Raw genomic sequence first — 17,975 nt, forward strand, 5'->3', positions numbered from 1 at the left:
TCTCCAACGACTCCTTAATATAGGATCGCATAGCCTCGTGCTCGGTTACAGATAAATTGAAAAGTCGACCCTTGGGAAATTTACACCCAGGGCTCAGCTCAATTGCACAGTCATAACTCCTATGAGGAGGCAAAGATGCAGACTCATTCTCACTAAATACATCATAAAAATCAGCCAAATAGTCAGGAACATCATGCGACTGGGGAGAGGTGGAGAAAACAGGAGCGTCACTAAGGGCACACCGACAACCCCAACTCACCACAGACACAGATTTCCAATCCAAAACTGGATTATGGATTTGCAACCAGGGAAACCCCAGAACAATGGTATCATGCAGATTATGCAACACCAAAAATCTGCAATTTTCTTGATGGTCTGGGGCGACCCGCATTACCACCTGGGTCCAAAACTGAGGTTTATTCTTCGCCAAAGGAGTAGCATCAATACCCCTCAAAGGGATAGGCGTCCGCAGAGGTGTCATAGAAAATCCACAACGTTTAGCAAAATCCAAGTCCATCAGGTTCAGAGCTGCTCCCGAATCCACAAAAGCCTTAGCGGAAAATGTGGACATGCAGCACGCTTTGGGTTATGCCTCAGTTCACACTGCCCGCATTCTCTAACCATATGTAGTGCAGCGGGGATGGTGAAGTGTGATAGACAGGCAGTGACCCAGGAAAGTTCAAAAGTAAGTGTAGGTTTAATTTCCAAAAAACTTACAAACAAAAGAAATGGTAACCTGGATCACAGCTGGGAAACAAAAACAGTCCACCAATGTGTCCGGTTGCCGAGGGCAACCGGACCACCGTATTACGTTTCGGGATGTCAGGAGTTCGCTCTACAGGGCTTTGTGTTCCCTCACACAGACAGAGCTTTTGCAGAGCTGTCTGCTCTACACCATCCAAACTCCAGACTGATACACCCAACCCCTCCTGCAGGTTTTTTTTTCTAAACTCCAATCTGTGGCCATAGGCCACTTGCAAGATCCTGCCTGGAGGAAACGGAGAGGCCCCACTACCTTCCTTCAGTCCGTTTAAAAAATAAAATGCCCATACCAGGTTTTACTGAACAATTCCTGGGTCAAATAACCTGACCAGGTTCAAGCTTACTTTTATTCTGACTTGTGGCTCACAGGCATCCTGCTGTGACCTCACGACATTCCAGTGGTTCTAATACTCTTCTGAGCGCATCTTGGGGGACAAATGGCGACCCTCTCAAATAACACCAGTAACTGCCTCACAGGGCATAAAAATTGTTTGAAAATTGCTAAATTTTCACCAAATTTCTGATATTTTCACAAATAAATGCAAGTCATATCGAACAAATTCTACAACTATCATGAAGTACAATAAGTCACAAGAAAACAATTTCAGAATCAGTGGGATCCGTTGATGCTTTCCAGAGTTACGAAAAGTAATGTCAATCACGTAAAGTAACATTGGTCAGTCACAAGAAGACACAATACAGTGCGTCCATAAAGTCATGGTGCACTTTTGACCAGTCACAGAAAAGTATACAGTATACAATAACAAGGTCCATAAAAGTCCTGGAGGGCATGCGGGAACTTAAAGAATTCTTCAGCTGCTCAGCAGTGTGCTCGTCAATTACACCTAAGCAAGACTACAGTTCATAAGGTGTTAAAGAAACGTCTCTGTTTTACGGGGTACAAATTGCGTCTGTTGCCGTTTGGATGTATGTAGGGCAACAAATGGAGCCCACATCGAACTGCACTGAATAGGTATGAAACTGGGAGAGTTTTTCTTTTATTTGGAGCAGATATCACATTTCTATCGTTTTTTGTTGCTATCCAGTGACTGGTCAAAAATGCACCATAACTTTACGGACACATTGTATATACAAAGACGCAAGACATAATACACATTACAATGAGACTGGTGTTTTCAGTGGTAGGAAAGCTACAGTCAGGTCCACATCTCTTACAATACAGCCATAATCAGTATCTCTGTTTCTTGGCTGATGTTAATCTTTATTTAGCTTTCATTATCTGGGTGATCTCCATCAAGTATTGGTGGACGACATTGGTACCATTGGTCCACGAACACCAGTGTGTCCACTTGAGCGTCGCTGAATTTTCTTCCATTGTGAAATGCTTCTTCTCTTTCCTTTCTTGTCCTTTCAAAATAATTCTTCACACACTTCTCAGCAAGCATATGATTGTGCATAATGCACATTTCCGCAAAAAATTTCTCCTCCATGTCCGAGTATTTGTTCCAGTAGCGGACTTGTAGAGTTTCATGTGTGGCAAAAAGCGGCAACACAAAACGAGCAACGGCACCAAGTAGAATAAGTGTAAGAACTGCTATATAGCCAATACCCTGAAAAGACACAAGAAAAAAGGACAAGAGAAATCAATCTAAAGAAGGCAAAGGAATTAAAGGGAACCTGACACCAAATACTTCACAAGCCACCGGGGAATCGGCAAACTAGTCGGACAGGCGGGTTCCATGTGGCTCCTTACGTCCCGTGTCCTTGCAGTGACAGGTTTCTTGCTGTGTGTATAGAGAGACCAGTCAGGCACTGACAGCAGGTAGGGAGACAAAGCGAAAAGATCCACCTGTCCGACTAGTCACCTAGGCAGCTTAGTATTTCAGAGTTAAACATATATGGCTAAAATCATACAGACAGTGACTGATGGCTGCTGCCAGTGGATCTGGCAGTAGGTATCAGCTGTCAGTTTCCCATTAAAGTCTACATTCATGTATGCACCAAGTAATCCTACTGCATTGATGATGTCCTGTCCATCATTCTCACGATGCTGCAGCAAATAACTGCTCTCAGCATTGTTTGGATGTGTATGGGGTGTATGCCTGCAGCAGTTTTTGTGTTTAATGCATGTGAAATTATCCCAGCAGGACTGGTTTGGACCACTGGAGCTCAAGAGCAATGGGGGATTGAGTAGGATAGAAATAGTTATTATGGTATATCCTTTTTAAAAACAGTTTCTCCACTTAGCTTATTTTCATTTTTAAAATGTCTGAAAATTCGAAGGCTACTACGTAGTTTGCAGCTTTGATGTTGGAGTCTCATATAAGACTTATTCAGAGGGATCTGGGTATTCTATATACATTTATACCTCTTATTTATAGGAGCATTATTGTAATGCCCCAAAGTTGCTGTTACCTTTAAGATGTAGCAGAGCTAGCAGCTACCTCAGTAGGTTTGCACAATGTCCACATTTCCAATTGCAGATAATGTACATGCGAATTCAGTACATAGAAGTGGTTTATTTATCCACATAGTGATGTACTTATTATGTTCTGCTATCAGGAGGTTGTAAAGAATTAACAAAGCAGTCCTGCTTTCCTTATATGGCCTTAAGGTCACATGGTTAGACCACATGAGGGGTCCTGGTTAAGCACTGAGAGAGAAGGAGACATTTTGCATGCATGAGTGAGTTGCCTAGAAAAACTGAAGGAACAGGTGGGAAAGAGGCAGAACTCCTGTGAAAGAGAAACCACAGCCTCAGCTCCGATAGCTGTGTGATAAGGACTGTACATAAAAGCAGAAGTGGAGACTCAGGAATCACTGCACCATTACTATACTGGAAAGTAACTGTGATTGCTCCATTAGAATCAAATCTCTGTTAAATCATCGTTTATCTGGATGTACCTGTGTATATGTGCCACAAATAAAGTTTATCAATACCTTCTCTGGCCTTCCTGTTTTCTGGACTATTTGGAGTGCACCACGTTATATCACACAACCAGGAGATTAATTAAGTGCATCCTGGCGTCACGAACATCATTTGCTATTTATTTTTGTCCCTGCCATAGCGAAGTGATAGCATTCACACACCACATGGGGCGTGACATATGTCATCTCGGCATCACAATACCATTGGATAAAGTTATTGCATATTGATAGGAACCTATTTGTGCTGGATTACAGCAACATTGCTCTTTCCTCCAGATAGATATAATAGATATATATATAGTAGATATATATCTATATCTATATATATATATATATATATTTTTTTTTTTTTTTTCCCAAGCATTTACCTGTGATAAAAATTTGAGAAACCTGGAGATTGCCTTCCTGGTTGAGGACTGATGGAGCAAGTCAAAGTTCTTGCAGGGCACTTTAGCAAGTAGGACTGATGTGTCATACTCAGGGAAGTCATCAAATCCCCCAAATTGGTCAGGGTCAAGTGTCTCACTGAATCCACAGACTAATATCTTTCCATCTAAAAAGCAAACAAGTATCCACACGATGGGTGGTGCCAATGCTCTAATCATCATTGCAGTGAACATCTGCCTGAAACAAGAAAATACTAGTCAGTGCTATATTAGAGGCATGGAATCTGTGGTGTTACATGACATTGTAGGATTCCCTTATCATCAGGAAAACAAAATATTTCTCTGCCACTTGGGTACCAGGACAATAATACTGTTATCACCCTATTCTGTACATTCTCAAATATGTTAAGCAATCTATTGATCTATAGAAATGGTGGCACGTGTGCCAGAAGTAAACCAGGACCGGCGGGTGAGGAGCATGGCGACGCCAGCCCCTACTTCAGTTAGATCTGCGTCCTCGGTCACACATCCAGCGGAAGTGTGTTGCAGGGTATGAATTTGGCAGGTCCATGCGCTGCAATACACACAAACAGGGGCCAGCAGCTGACGTCGGCGTACATGCAACTGGGCGTATGGCAGTGACGTCATGTGCTCCCCATCGCTTGGACGCTGAAGTCAGCTGCCAGCTTCAGAACACAACATGGCGGGAGAGAGGAATGAAGCTCTCTGCTGCCCCCGCCTGCTCTCTGCGGCCCCCGCCTGCTCTCTGTGGCCCCTGCCTGTGGGTCACCTGCCAGGGCAGTGGGGTACTCGGTACCGGGCAGGTATCTCAGAGGGAAGTGTCACAGTAGCGGTGACCCGGTCCGTGTCCCTGGGCGCCCATGTAAAAGGGGTTGAGAGTGGCTGATGATTAAAGTTTCTGAGTGGATGATACGTGATGCCACCTGTGGTGTTCGGCAATGAAGGTGTTAAGCCGACGCTGCAGACAGATCATCTGGGACAGATGGTGGGGTGCAGCAATGATGGTGTAGCCCTCCACAGGCAGGGCTGTAGTCCCAGGGCAGAGTAGATGAAGAGGGTAGGTGTTGAGGAAGAGGGTGTAGTGATTGGCACAGAGATGTAGCAGTGCTGAAGAGTTCGCAGGAAGAAGGCAAGGACACAATAGGGTGCAGTTTCTTTTACCTTTACTTTGCTTGGTAAATGCAGTCCAGACTTCCAGATTACAGATGGAACAGAGGCTGGCCGGCCTGGAAGCAACTTAGGAATCTCTCTATCAGATGGTTGTGTTGTCTCTTTTCTAGCGCTTATTTTAGGTACTTGCAGTACTGTGTTACACTGAAGTTCCACTTGCTTGTTCTCATTTAGAACTCCCTCGTATGACAGACAGCTGTAGCCTTCTTCTTCTTCTGGCTCACCCGTTGTTGTTGTGCCTCTGAGTCTTATGTGGGAACAGAGCATTTACAGCTTACTATTCCTCCGGTTTTTGTTGCAGGAACATCAGTATCCGTACAACCTTGGAGACCGGGCTCCAGATCATGCGCTATAGCTAGAAGTGAGCTCTGAGCTCTGCTCAATCTTCCAGCTCCTCTCCTCACGTCCACACACGTTGCCCTCCTCACACGAACTCCTAATTTCCCCTTCCTGGCCCCCAGAGAGCAGCTCTTCCCCCAGTTTTGGGTTCAGAGCTCCCTCTGCTGGCCGGGAGTGGGAGCTGTGTTGTGTGTAGTGTTTAACTGACAGAGGGACCCTTCATTGCTTCCAAGCATGACATCAAACTCCCTTGGAGGAAGGTAATGCCATTGTGGCGACCATACTCCTGGGGGCGCCACATCTGCTCTATGCATTAGTTGTTTTTTCTAAACTAAAACCTCAATATTCAGGTTAAACTGCCATGTTGGCACTTTGAGATAAATAAGTGGGTTTTAGGTTGCAGTTTGGGCACTCGGTCTCTAAAATGTTCGCCATCACTGATCTATAGGCACATGACGAGCTGCTTCTTTCAAAAGAGTGACCATTGTTTTAATTATGGTGCTTGAACCTCTAGGTTCAAGCAACATATTGTAATCCGATTTCTTATATTTATAGTGCTTTGAAAAAAGCACTATCATGTAATCCGAACGCTGCTAACTTATTCTTCTTCTTCTTATTGTTATTCAGTTGAATTCCGCAATTAATGCAGCCCGAACCGCTACATGCACAGACTCCCATTGAGGCGTCGTTTCGAAGCCAGTGTCCACGAGTGGTGTGCTAAGTAATTTTCGTGTTGATTGGATTTGTAGTTTTTGCGCAATTTACGTTTGAAAAAAAATGTTTCTGTCATTGGAATGCATTGGCTCAATGCATTTCAATGGGAAAATTTTGCCACAGGGAAAACATGGGGCAGTCGTGAGGCGATTCAAATGGCAGTTAAGCTCATTGATATGTGCAGGCACACCCAGTTACTATGCCAACGCCTACGAACTTTACATGACCCCAGCAGGACAGAGTTTCTGTCAGATAATTTCAGCTCTTAAAGGGAATCTGTCACCCTTTTTTTCCCCTATTAGCTGCCGGCATAGACATCGGGGGCTTATCTACAGCATTCTGTAATGCTGTAGATAAGCCTCCGATGTAACCTGAAAGAGAAGAAAAACACGTTATATTATACTCATGGAGGTGGGCGGTCCGGTCCGATGGGTGTTGCGGTCCGGTCCAGCGCCTCCCTTCTTCATGCGATGACGTCCTCTTCTCCCGTCCTGAAATTGCTCCTGTTGAGGGCAGAGCAGAATTCTGCAGTGCGCAGGCGCCAGACCTCTCCCGACGCCCGCACACTGCAGGACTCTGCCCTGCCCTCAACAGGGCAGAGCAGTGCGCCTGCGCTGGAGCCATTACAGGACGGGAGAAGAAGACGTCATCGCATGAAGAAGGGAGGCGCCGGACGGGACGGCGACACCCATCGGACCGGACCGCCCACCTCCGTGAGTATAATATAACGTGTTTTTCTTCTCTTTCAGGTTACATCGGAGGCTTATCTACAGCATTACAGAATGCTGTAGATAAGCCCCCGATGTCTATGCCGGCAGGTGAAAGGCCAAAAAAAGGGTGACAGATTCCCTTTAAAGCGAAACCCACAGCACAAATGCAAATCTAGCTTCATCATATGATGCATGCCCCTGAGATAGAATGTGCGCCAAAGTGGATTTAGAAGCCCAGTGAGCCAAACTGGCTCTTAAAGGGCCGACGCGCCAAAGTGATTCTTAAAGGTCCGGCGCACCGAAATGAGTCTTAAAGGGCTGGCGCGCCAAATCAAAGGCTGAGTAACCCCAGGCTCCAAATCGGAGGCTGAGCCACCCCGGCCTCCAAATCGGAGGCTGATCGACCCTGGCCTCCAAATCGGAGGCTGAGCCACCCTGGCCTCCAAATCGGACCCAGAGTGGCCCCGCCCACGAAATTAGACCCAGAGTGGCCCCAACCACCAAATCGGACCCAGAGTGGCCCCGCCCACCAAATCATACTCTGAGGGGCCCCGCCCACCAAACCGGACCCTGAGGGGCCTCGCCCACCAAATTAGACCCAGAGTGGCCCGCCCACCAAATTAGACTCAGAGTGGCCCTGCCCCCCAAATCGGACCCCGAGGGGCCCCGCCCACCAAATCAAACCCAGAGTGTCCCCGCCCACCAAATCGGACCCTAAGGGGCCCACCCACCAAATCGGACCCTGAGGGCCCCGCCCACCAAATCAGACCCTGAGGGGCCCCGCCCACCAAATCAGACCCTGAGGGGCTCTGCCCACCAAATCTGACCCTGAGGGGCCCTGCCCACCAAATCGGACCCTGAACCCCACCCACTAAATTGGACCCAGAGGGGCTCCGCCCACAAAATCAGACCCTAAGGGGCCCCACCCACAAAATCGGACCCTGAGGGGCCCCAGCCACAAAATCGGACCCTGAGGGGTCCCAGCCACAAAATCGGACTTTGAGTGGCCACAACCACAAAATCGGACCCTGAGGGGCCCCGGCCACAAAATCGGACCCTGGGGGGCCCCACTCACAAAATCAGTCCCTGAGGGGCCCCGGCCACAAAATCAGACCCTGAGGGGCAACACCCACAAAATCAGACCCTGAGGGATCCCAGCCACCAATTCAAGCCCTGAGAAGCCCAGGCCACCGAATCGGATCCTGAGGGTCCCCAAGCACCAAATCAGACCCTGAGGCCAAAGTGGCCCCTGAGAGGCACCCACAGTTAAAACGGATCCTGAGTTGAAAGTCTTGCAAGGGCAGCAGGCAAGTCTCTCTTAAAGGGGCATCCCGGGCACCATTTCAAAGCACTATCTGTACTTACTTCAGGAAATACACATCTAGTTATTCTACTTCTCCGCGTTTTCTGCAATTAATGCGGCCTGAACCACTCGACGCAGAGACCCCGTTCAGGCGGCGTTTTGAAACCCTCGGTGGGGACAGGTGTGCTATGTATTTTTGGAGTCAATCCAATTTGTAGCTTTTAAAAAAATCACATTTAAAGCAAAAATGTTCCCATAGGAATTAATGGCAACCTTTCCATGACCCCCAACTGACATGGATTGAAGCCACAGCACAGGTGCAGTGACCTTATAAAGATGGCAGCTATGCAAATGCAGCTTCCACATATGACCCGTATTAGCTAATAGAAGCTGACAGATCGCTGATTCAAGGTCTTAAAGGCGCAGTGCGCCAATGGCTTCTGAAAAGCCCCACCCAGTGATGGCTAACATTGGCACTCCTGCTGTTATAAAACTACAACTCCCAGCATGCCCTTGCAACCTGCAGCAGTTGAGGCATGCTGGGAGTTGTAGTTTTCCAACAGCTGAAGTACCAAGGTTCACCATCACTGCAGTCGGACACCATAGAGGCTTAAGATGCCCAGCGTGCCAAAGTGGCCCCTGAGGGGCCCGGAGCGCCAAAGTGGCTCCCGAGGCAAAGTGGCAGCATGTGTCAACATGGCTAAAGTGGCTACCAAGTGCCCAAACTGGCTACCGAGGTCTTGAATGTGCCTAAGTGGCTACCAAGCGGCCAAAGTGGCTACCGAGGTGCCGAATGTGCCAAAGTGGCTACTAAATGGCCAGAGTGGCTACAGAGGTGCCGAATGTGCCAAAGTGGCTACCAAGTGGCCAAAGTGGCTACCAAGGTGCCGAATGTGCCAAAGTGGCTACCAAGTGGCCAAAGTGGCTACCGAGGTGCCAAATGTGCTAAAGTGGCTACCAAGAGGCCAAAGTGGCTACCGAGGTGCCGAATGTGCCAAAGTGGCTACCAAGTGGCCAAAGTGGCTACCAAGTGGTCAAAGTGGCTACCGAGGTGCCAAATGTACTAAAGTGTCTACAAAGTGGCCAAAGTGGTTACCAAGTGGCCAAAGTGGCTACCAAGGTGCAGAATGTGCCAAAGTGGCTACCAAGTGGCCAAAGTGGCTACCGAGGTGCCGAATGTGCCAAAGTGGCTACCAAGTGGCCAAAGTGGCTACCAAGGTGCTGAATATGCCAAAGTGGCTACCAAGTGGCCAAAGTGGTACCAAGGTGCCGAATGTGCCAAAGTGGCTACCAAGTGGCCAAAGTGGCTATCGAGGGGCTTTGTGCACCAAAGTGGCTACCAAGGATTCCTGTATGCCAAAATGGCTACCAAGGGGCCAAAGTGGCTAACAAGGGGCCCCGTACATCAAAGTGGCTACCAAGGGGCTAAAATGGCTACCCAGGGGCAGGGCCCTGCATGCCAGACTTGCTCCTGAGGTTCATTGGCACCAAAGTGGTTTCTGAGGGGTCCTGGGAACCAGACTGGCTTCTGATGGGGCCCGCACAACACAGTGGGTCTTGGGCTTCACATACTAAAGTGGCCCCTGAGAGGCCTCGCATGCCAGACTGGCTCCTGAAAGGCCCTGACATCATAGTGGCTGTTGAGGGGCCACACCATGCCAAAGTGGCTTGTGAGGGGCTGTACTATGCCAGTCGCTCAGGCTTTTACCAACCTAAGATGATTCGCACCACAAGAATGTCCACAAAATATTTCCATGAAAACGCGATATGCGCTTTTGTCCATTTTTATTTTTCAGGGGTACAGCTGCAATTAAATGGTTGCTATCATTACTAAGGTCCCCATCACACTGAACGAGCATCCGATCCATGACGTTTCAGCAGTACCCCGCTGTGACAGCGGCAATTGCTGCGTGTGACAGGGGGATACAACATCGCAGGGGGCATTCCTGAGCATGGCAGATCCCAGTCCCGGCCGTTTTCATCGCTGGGGTGTCATGCATCATACACTCCCAGCGAAGAAAATTGTTCATTGTGACCGCTGCGCTTGCAACGCTGCGATGACGGGTTTGCGACGTTGCAGCATCGCAATCGTCAGCGGTATCATTCAGTGTGAAGGGACCTTAAGGACTTACTAGTCCACTAATGGTACAATTTTATTGAGTAAATAGGGAGCACTGCACTGCTATAAGAAATATATGTGACAAGGTTCCCTGATTTCTGTAACAAATGTTAGTGGCCTGATTAATGAAAATTGCCTCAGAGTAAAACCATTTTGGTTGTCCACAGCAACCAGAGGTCAGCTTTCATATTTGTAACTGCTGAGGTAAAATGAAAGCTGACCTCTGATTGGTTGTCGGGGCCACTAGAGCAGTCTGTCAGGCAGTTTCACTGTGTGAGGCCTGCTCTTCCTAATCTGCTAGTCACCTTCTAATTTCTGTGTTCGGTGAATAACATAAAGCAGAATTTCTGAAGGAATTTCCACTGAGGTAAATCTGCCCCATAATCTGCCCCTAAGGGTGTATTCACACGAGTGAGAGGGGCAGTTAACATATAGCTGCCATTTTTTTCTCATAGCAAATTTTGCCATACAGTATTATGTAAGGGCTGGGAGCCAAAAAATAGGACATGTCATTGTTTCTTTCCCGCAGCCCTAAAATACAGTATTTCACCTATGTTATTAATTTCCATGGGGGGGGGGGAATTATGCCATGCTTATTACAGCAGATTTGTTACAGGTTGTGTGGCAATAAGGTCGTTTCACACAGGAGATTCTTTGGCGCGAATATTGCTGGACATATTAGCTCTACAAATCACAACCTATTATTTTCAATGGCTGCATTCACATGGCCACATGACATCACATGGCCACATGTGACTATGCCCATTGATAACAATGGGTCATGATTTTTAGCGAGAAAATTGTCCGCAATTCTCATGCCAAAAAATCGCCCCTGTGAAACGGCCCTAATGCTGTGGATTTGCTGCGTGTCTGTAACAATTTTGCAGTCTGCAGTAAATTTGGGAAAATTTACTAAAATAGGTGTGGCGTCCCTGAGGGTTCAGTCGCCACAGGGGTACTGCACCTCCTCCTGAGGTGTGGTACTCCACCATTCAGGTAAGGTGGAGACACCTGACCACACTTCAACACCTGCATCCCACACAACATAGTAGTGTAGCAAAGCACCCTTTGGTGGCTCCCTGCTTGGAACACGAAGAGTGCTGGGAGGTGGGTGGAGCTTAGTCTGCACAAGAGAGTGGGATCTCATTAGGACTGGGTCAGTCTGACTAGGTCAGTCTGTGTGAGAAGATCCCCTGAGTGGGATGGTTTGAAGGAAGTGCTGCAGCAGACCTCAGTGACCTGGGTCTGCTGGCACAGGAAAGAGATATTCAGAAAGCCTAATTCTCCATAAGAAAGATTGATTTGTATAGAACGTAATGAGAAGAAGAGAACTAAGGATTAGGGTTAGAGCAGAGCCCTTCCTCAAGTTCTAAGCACATGGTCGGGGTCCGGTCCCCGAGGTTGTATGGGTACTAATGGTCCTGTGACAGACACCGGAGGAATAGAAGTTGTCACCACTTTATTCCCACACAAGACTTGGGGGCACAACAGCAACGAGAGTGAGCTGGGACTAGGTAGCAAGGAGTCCCCGAAGCGGGCTACAGCTGTCTGCCGTACAAGTAGAGTTCTAAGAACATCTGAAAGGAGGAACTCCAGTGTAACTCATTACTGTGAGTACTTCAAATAGGCGCTAGAAGGGAGACATTCAGAAAAGGCACATATGTTGGTTGAGTGTTGGAACAAAGTACTTCATCTTGCCTGGAGGTTGGCTGAGCCCCTGACATGGAGGACACGGCACGGAGGCAGGCACCTGTATGCACAACAGACTGTGAGTAAAGCTTTGGAACTACATGCCCTGGTGTCCTCCGCTTATTCCTGCGCCAACCCACTCAGCACTGCTACATCTCTGTGCTTAACACTACACCATTACGCTCTCCTCACTAGCTCTCCATCTACACTGCCCTGGGACTACAGCCCTACCTGTGGAGGGCTACACCATCATTGCTGCACCACACCATCTGTCCAGGAGGATCTGTCTGCAGCGTCGGCTTAACACCTTCATTGCCGAACACCACAGGTGGCGTCACAAATCATTCACTTATAAACTTTAATCATCATCCACACGCTCAACATTCCCCTTTTACAATGGACGCCGAGGGCCACGGACCGGGTCACAGCTACCGTGACATCTCCCTTTGAAATCAACGGGCCCGGCTCTGAGTACCCCGCTGCCCTGGGAGAGTGACCCATAGGTCTCAGGCATACAGCAGAGTTTGATCATTGATTTTTCAATGATGTTTGGAGGCGAAAACCAGGAGTGAAACTCAAAGACAAAATTTATACTGGAAAGATTTGCACCAATTTAGTATTTTGCACCTACTCCTGATGCTTTTCCAGGGCTTTTCATGGCCCCTTTATAACTATCTATGTTAAAATCACCTGCAAAAATGCCCAGCCAGATGTTTTTGCAAGCGATTTTCAAGGCTCCCGTAGGTTATAATGGGCAATTTCCCAGCACTAATGCGCTTAAACGGGCTTAAGCACATTAGTGATTGTGATACTCGGTCGACTTTTTGCTTGCAACCTTCATTTGACTTTGCAACTTTGGACACCAGTCACGTTTTGACAGGTGTCGCACTGCCCATTGAAATCAATGGGAGAAGGGGAAAAAAATCGCCAGCGGTCGCACAACCCCTGGCATGTTTTTGGCAATTTTTTTTCTTTCCTATTCATTTGAGTGGGTAGTGTGAACGCGACTCTTGCACAAAGATAAGTCATGACCACAATTTATTTCTCTCGCTGCTTTCGCACTGAGAAAGTTTGCCAGTATGCTTGGGCACATTGAAATCAAGGGGATGCACCTACAGCACGATTTTGTCATGCGACAGTTGCATAAAAAAGAGCCAGTGTAAAAAGGCCCTAACACTGATGGATAAGTATGCAATTAACTGTATTGTACATACTGTAGTATGTGTACACTTATACACTGCTTTATAAGGGCAAGTACACACAGTCCAATTTTTACATCTGAATTCCACCTATTATTTATTCTGACTGTGTGAACTAGCCCTAAATGTGACTTCATTAGCCACATAAAAATAGTTTGTTTCCATTATGGCCATCCCTATTAAAATCTGCCAAAAGCAGACGGACTTTACATTAGCAGAGTCTACCTGTGAGAACTTGCTGCTAGAGAGATTATTCGTTGCAATCAGAATTTCTAGTGAAATCAATAAATCAAACGGAGCAGCCACAATTTCTTACATACAGACTCTGCCTAGGACAGTCTGCCTGTTCTCCACAAGTGTCCGGACCCCGTTCATTTCATCATTGTGGGTCCCAGCGTCCCCTTGAAGCAAATGGTGGTGACATCACACAGGTCCTTTAGCCTGCACCCAATATTATATGATGGTGACATCACTACATCACCCCATTGGCTACATATACAACCCATCCCAGGTTGTGCCATCGCTATACACAACATTCATATTCTAACTTTACTTTCTTACATTCGACACCTGATACACTGCTGTAAAGCTGGCAGCGCTGTTCAAGCACCATGTATTTCCTTCGGGAAATGCCCATCTAGTTGTTATTTGTTATATCAATAGTACAGATGGATATAAGCAACATCGTAATATATCTTATCAGAGAAATCTGCTTCTTTCACCTCCTTGATTGATCTTGCACTCTCAATTCATGGGTAAAATCAGCAATATCTGTATTCAGATAGGAGATGACAGTTGGTGCTTCTACAATTCTATGGAGAGAGAAGGAGGCGATAGAGGCAGACACAGATGTTCTGCTACAAATTCTCCTGCAATCACAGTTACAGTTCTCCATCGAACTTTATGAGAACCAACTGCCATGATTTGAGAATTCTGAAAATAATCAGTACAAGAGAAGAAGAAGATTTTCCTCTAATAAGATACATTACAAAGTTGGCAAAAAAAAAAGTAATTGTGACATTGATTTTTTGGGGAATTATTTTTACAGATATAGTATGTGATAAAAATGACATCGCAATATGATTTTGCTCATCAGTAAGATTACAGCGATACCGAACATGTCCAATTTTTTTTATTATTTAAGTGGTGAAAACAAACCCAAAAGTTTGAAAAATAAATTTTTGGTGCTTTGTTGCCATTTTCCAAGACCCATAATTTTTCTATCAATGGAGCCGTGTGAGGGCGTATTTTTTTGCGAGGTGGGACGAAAGTTTTATTGATACCATTTTGAGATAGATAGCCATTTTGATTGCTCATTATTGTATTTTTTGTGGAATTGCAGCAACTAAAAAAAACAGTATTTTAGCATTTTGAATTTTTGTTTTCTTTTTACAGTGTTTACCAATAGGGAGATTGCACATATGTGTATTTTTTTTAAATTTTTGTATTCTTTTTGTTTTTAATGGGGTAAAAAGGGGGGGGGTTATTTTTTTTTCATATTTTTAAAAACATTTTTGTTTTACTTTTCACAGTGCTTGCTAGTCCCCTTAGGGGACTTGAACCTGCGATCATCTGATTGCTTGTACTGTATGCACCAATGCCACAGTATTGCTGTGTATAGTAAAATCACGGTCCACTTTGAAGCCCAGCCCCAGCCAGGGTCTCAAGAGAGATCCATAATGACAAGCACAGAGGTCTTCAGCGTCACGGGCGCATCAATGGGGGCGCATAGACTGATGCGCCCCCATGCCGGCAGTGTTTTCATCACATATGATGACATTAGGACTAACTGATAGAATAATATGGATAAGATAGAAGAAACCTATAGAAATAAGACTATTCAGCCCTTAGATACACATGTAAGTGACTCGAGGACAAGGACCCTGATTACTTATTGCCATTCTCATGAGGATGCAAACTCTATATGGAAGGAATAACACCATTCATTAGTTTGAAGATGCGTTCTCTTTGAAGCACTGTGTGTACACAGCTGTACAATGCCACTGGATGAAAGTAAAAAGGCATGAAAACCACGAAACACAATGGCATTGGCATATGGACCTACATGAGAGATATAATGGACACCTATTTAATGCTCGGTAAAATGAATGGAATGATTCATTATAATTACTCACTGGGCAAATTTATTTACATCAGCGGCCTTGATCTTTACAGAAAGCTGTGTCCTCACCAATGGGACTCACAATGGTCTTCCTACATGCTGTGATCTAAGTGGGTTTTACTATCTTGTAAGAAAGAAAGTACATGATGACGGGCATATAAAACCATCAGGACAATTAGTCCAAGACATGACGTCTGTAATCTCCTCCATGTGATAATTATGGAACTGTTACACAAATCTCACCATTTTTCTTACATTTTGATGAAGATTTATGTTATACTTGTATAAGAGCAACTTTATAACTTCTGAGTAGGGATGAACGGTGCCGTGGAAGTCCGTGTTCTGGTACCCGAACCGAACTCTATTCCAAAGTTTGATTCGGGTACCAGAACTGTATCCAAAATCCATTGGAACCAATGGGGTCCAAACTTTTGAGCTGGAAAATTCTCTCTCTCTGTGCAACGGACATCCCCCTGAACTCCAAACTTTGCAAAGGACTTCCGGGAGATGTCCGAGTTTAGCACTGGACACTGTCTTCAATATTTGCCAAACAGGAATGCAAGAATAAGCACACTATACCACAGAGGGAAACCATGATGCCGTTGGGGAGAATTTACCCCATATTGGTGGGTTATTTACCCACTGCTAGTGGTTGATGCGAATCTGTGAAGAATCTGAGAGTAAGGAATTGTCCCAAGGGTCCATGAAAAGAAATGGAGATTGTATCAAATGCAAGGCCATGTTTGGCTTGGAGGAGCAGACTATATTATGTCATAGCGGTAGATTGGAAATTGTTTATATTTTTCCAGGCTTACCGTAAAACTTTCTTGTTTTTCGCTCGGCTTCCTTCAGGTCTAGAATATTCGATTGTCAATGATCCACAATACTGACTGACAAGAACCCCAACAAAGAAGAAGATCAATGGTGGAGCAAACAAGACCATCAGAGAATAAGGTTTGTTGAATCCTGGTACACACGGACACTTGAATTCATAGGCCTTGAAAACGACCATGCTCGTTAGGAGCACTGCCCCGCAAACTATGTTCAGCTTGGCTTCAGCTCCCGACTTCAAGTATTTCATAATCCTTTCCATGATGATTTCTACCGCACAAACATAAAAATCATTTTTTATTTATAATTTTTAGTACTTTATTGTAAAGGTGCGCATCTCATGGATTTTAGATGACTGTGGAGCGATTGCTATTTCTATACATATACAAGTGTTTTCAACAAGGTAAGTGGAAAATGATGCTGCAAGGCTCCTCTTGCAGCTGCTTATCTCCAAAATCAGCATACCAATATTCCTTCTTTTCCCCAATAGCATCTGTCAGGGAAGAGGAAAGAGGTCCTTAAACATGCATGTCCTGATCACTAAACATATTTTCGATCCAAGTGTGAACCAACAAACCATGGAGTCACACTTGGACCAATGTTATTTTAAGTGGTCGTGCATATGTCTGATTTTTTCCTCAGAGCAAGACTGTCAGAGGGTAAAATTACAGCATCCATGAGTTGGATCCCATATTTGGATCGCACTTGGCCATGGAAGTGAATGAGTGTCTGAAAAGCACAGACTGACAGGATGGAGAAGATGGAGACATTGTTTACTTTCCATCTTCTCATCATCCGAGAGAATTGAATCACACTCTGATCATACTCTGATTAGAGTGTGATTTGCATAATCGGCCCAATTCTCTCTGGTGAGGGAATATGTGACATGCAGAAATAGTGTTAACTGCTGTTGTTTCAAAAGCATCCAGCAACTAGAGGGGTTAACACAGTCACAGGAGACAGGGAGTGGCTAGCAGAGTCCCAGGGGGATTGTGGGAAACTTGTTTACTGTTCTGGCAGCAGCAGAAGGGATGAGTGGTGTGTGTCAGTGAACTGTCTCCAAAACGTTTAGGCATGTGAACCATAGGGACACAGGATTCCATGACAGAGTGGAGCTGGGCTATCCCTATACTGCTAGTTGAGAAAGTCTATCAGGAGCAGGAAGATAAGGACTAGAAGAAGTTGTGTTACTGGGATAATCTCCCTCAGCAAACCCTCCCCCTCCTCCATTACACTGTGCTAGAAGGCATGCTGTGTACTACTGTGCCTTTGTAAAGAGTCTTGATCTGTGCTGAACTGTGCTATCAAAAGAGACTGTTAGTCAATGTGCCTCTAAGAAACCACTGTACTGCTTATGAAGCTTGTGCTTAAGAGACTTAAATTGTACTGAATGTGCTGTGCCTGTGACATTAAACTACACTGTTCATGTTCATGAGGACTCTATCAAAGGACTCTATCAATTCTATCTGTGTGAGCAAGTGGATCCATCTTGTGCCTGAGGAAGATGCAGTACATGGTCGCCCTGAGTAACGGTTCCCCCAGAGTTTCAAAGAATTCATGAGACCTGTCCCGCCCCTATCTGAACCTAGCAGCATGCTCGTAACAAATATATGCTGGTGTGACCCTAGACTAACAAGGAAAATTAGTCAAAAAGAACTAACAGGAACAGAACCTTATAGAACTAGACTCCCGTGCTTGCTTTTGTGGTAAAAAAAAAGCCT

General features: G+C 45.8%; 1 protein-coding gene across 1 annotated transcript; it reads right to left on the minus strand.

Moving 5' to 3' along the window:
* Window positions 1-1,988: 1,988 nt before the first annotated feature.
* Window positions 1,989-16,519, minus strand: LOC141049787 (calcium homeostasis modulator protein 3-like). The gene is made up of 3 exons (XM_073546552.1): window positions 16,239-16,519; window positions 4,020-4,275; window positions 1,989-2,333 (listed from the first exon to the last, which is right to left on the minus strand). Exons 1-3 carry the CDS (start codon window positions 16,514-16,516, stop codon window positions 1,989-1,991), a joined length of 879 nt encoding a protein of 292 aa, XP_073402653.1. The 5' UTR covers window positions 16,517-16,519.
* Between the last annotated feature and the right edge of the window lie 1,456 nt (window positions 16,520-17,975).

This window comes from Dendrobates tinctorius, unplaced genomic scaffold (genome assembly GCF_039654945.1).
Source record: "Dendrobates tinctorius isolate UK_male_01 unplaced genomic scaffold, ASM3965494v1 ptg000149l, whole genome shotgun sequence".
Taxonomy (NCBI): domain Eukaryota; kingdom Metazoa; phylum Chordata; class Amphibia; order Anura; family Dendrobatidae; genus Dendrobates; species Dendrobates tinctorius.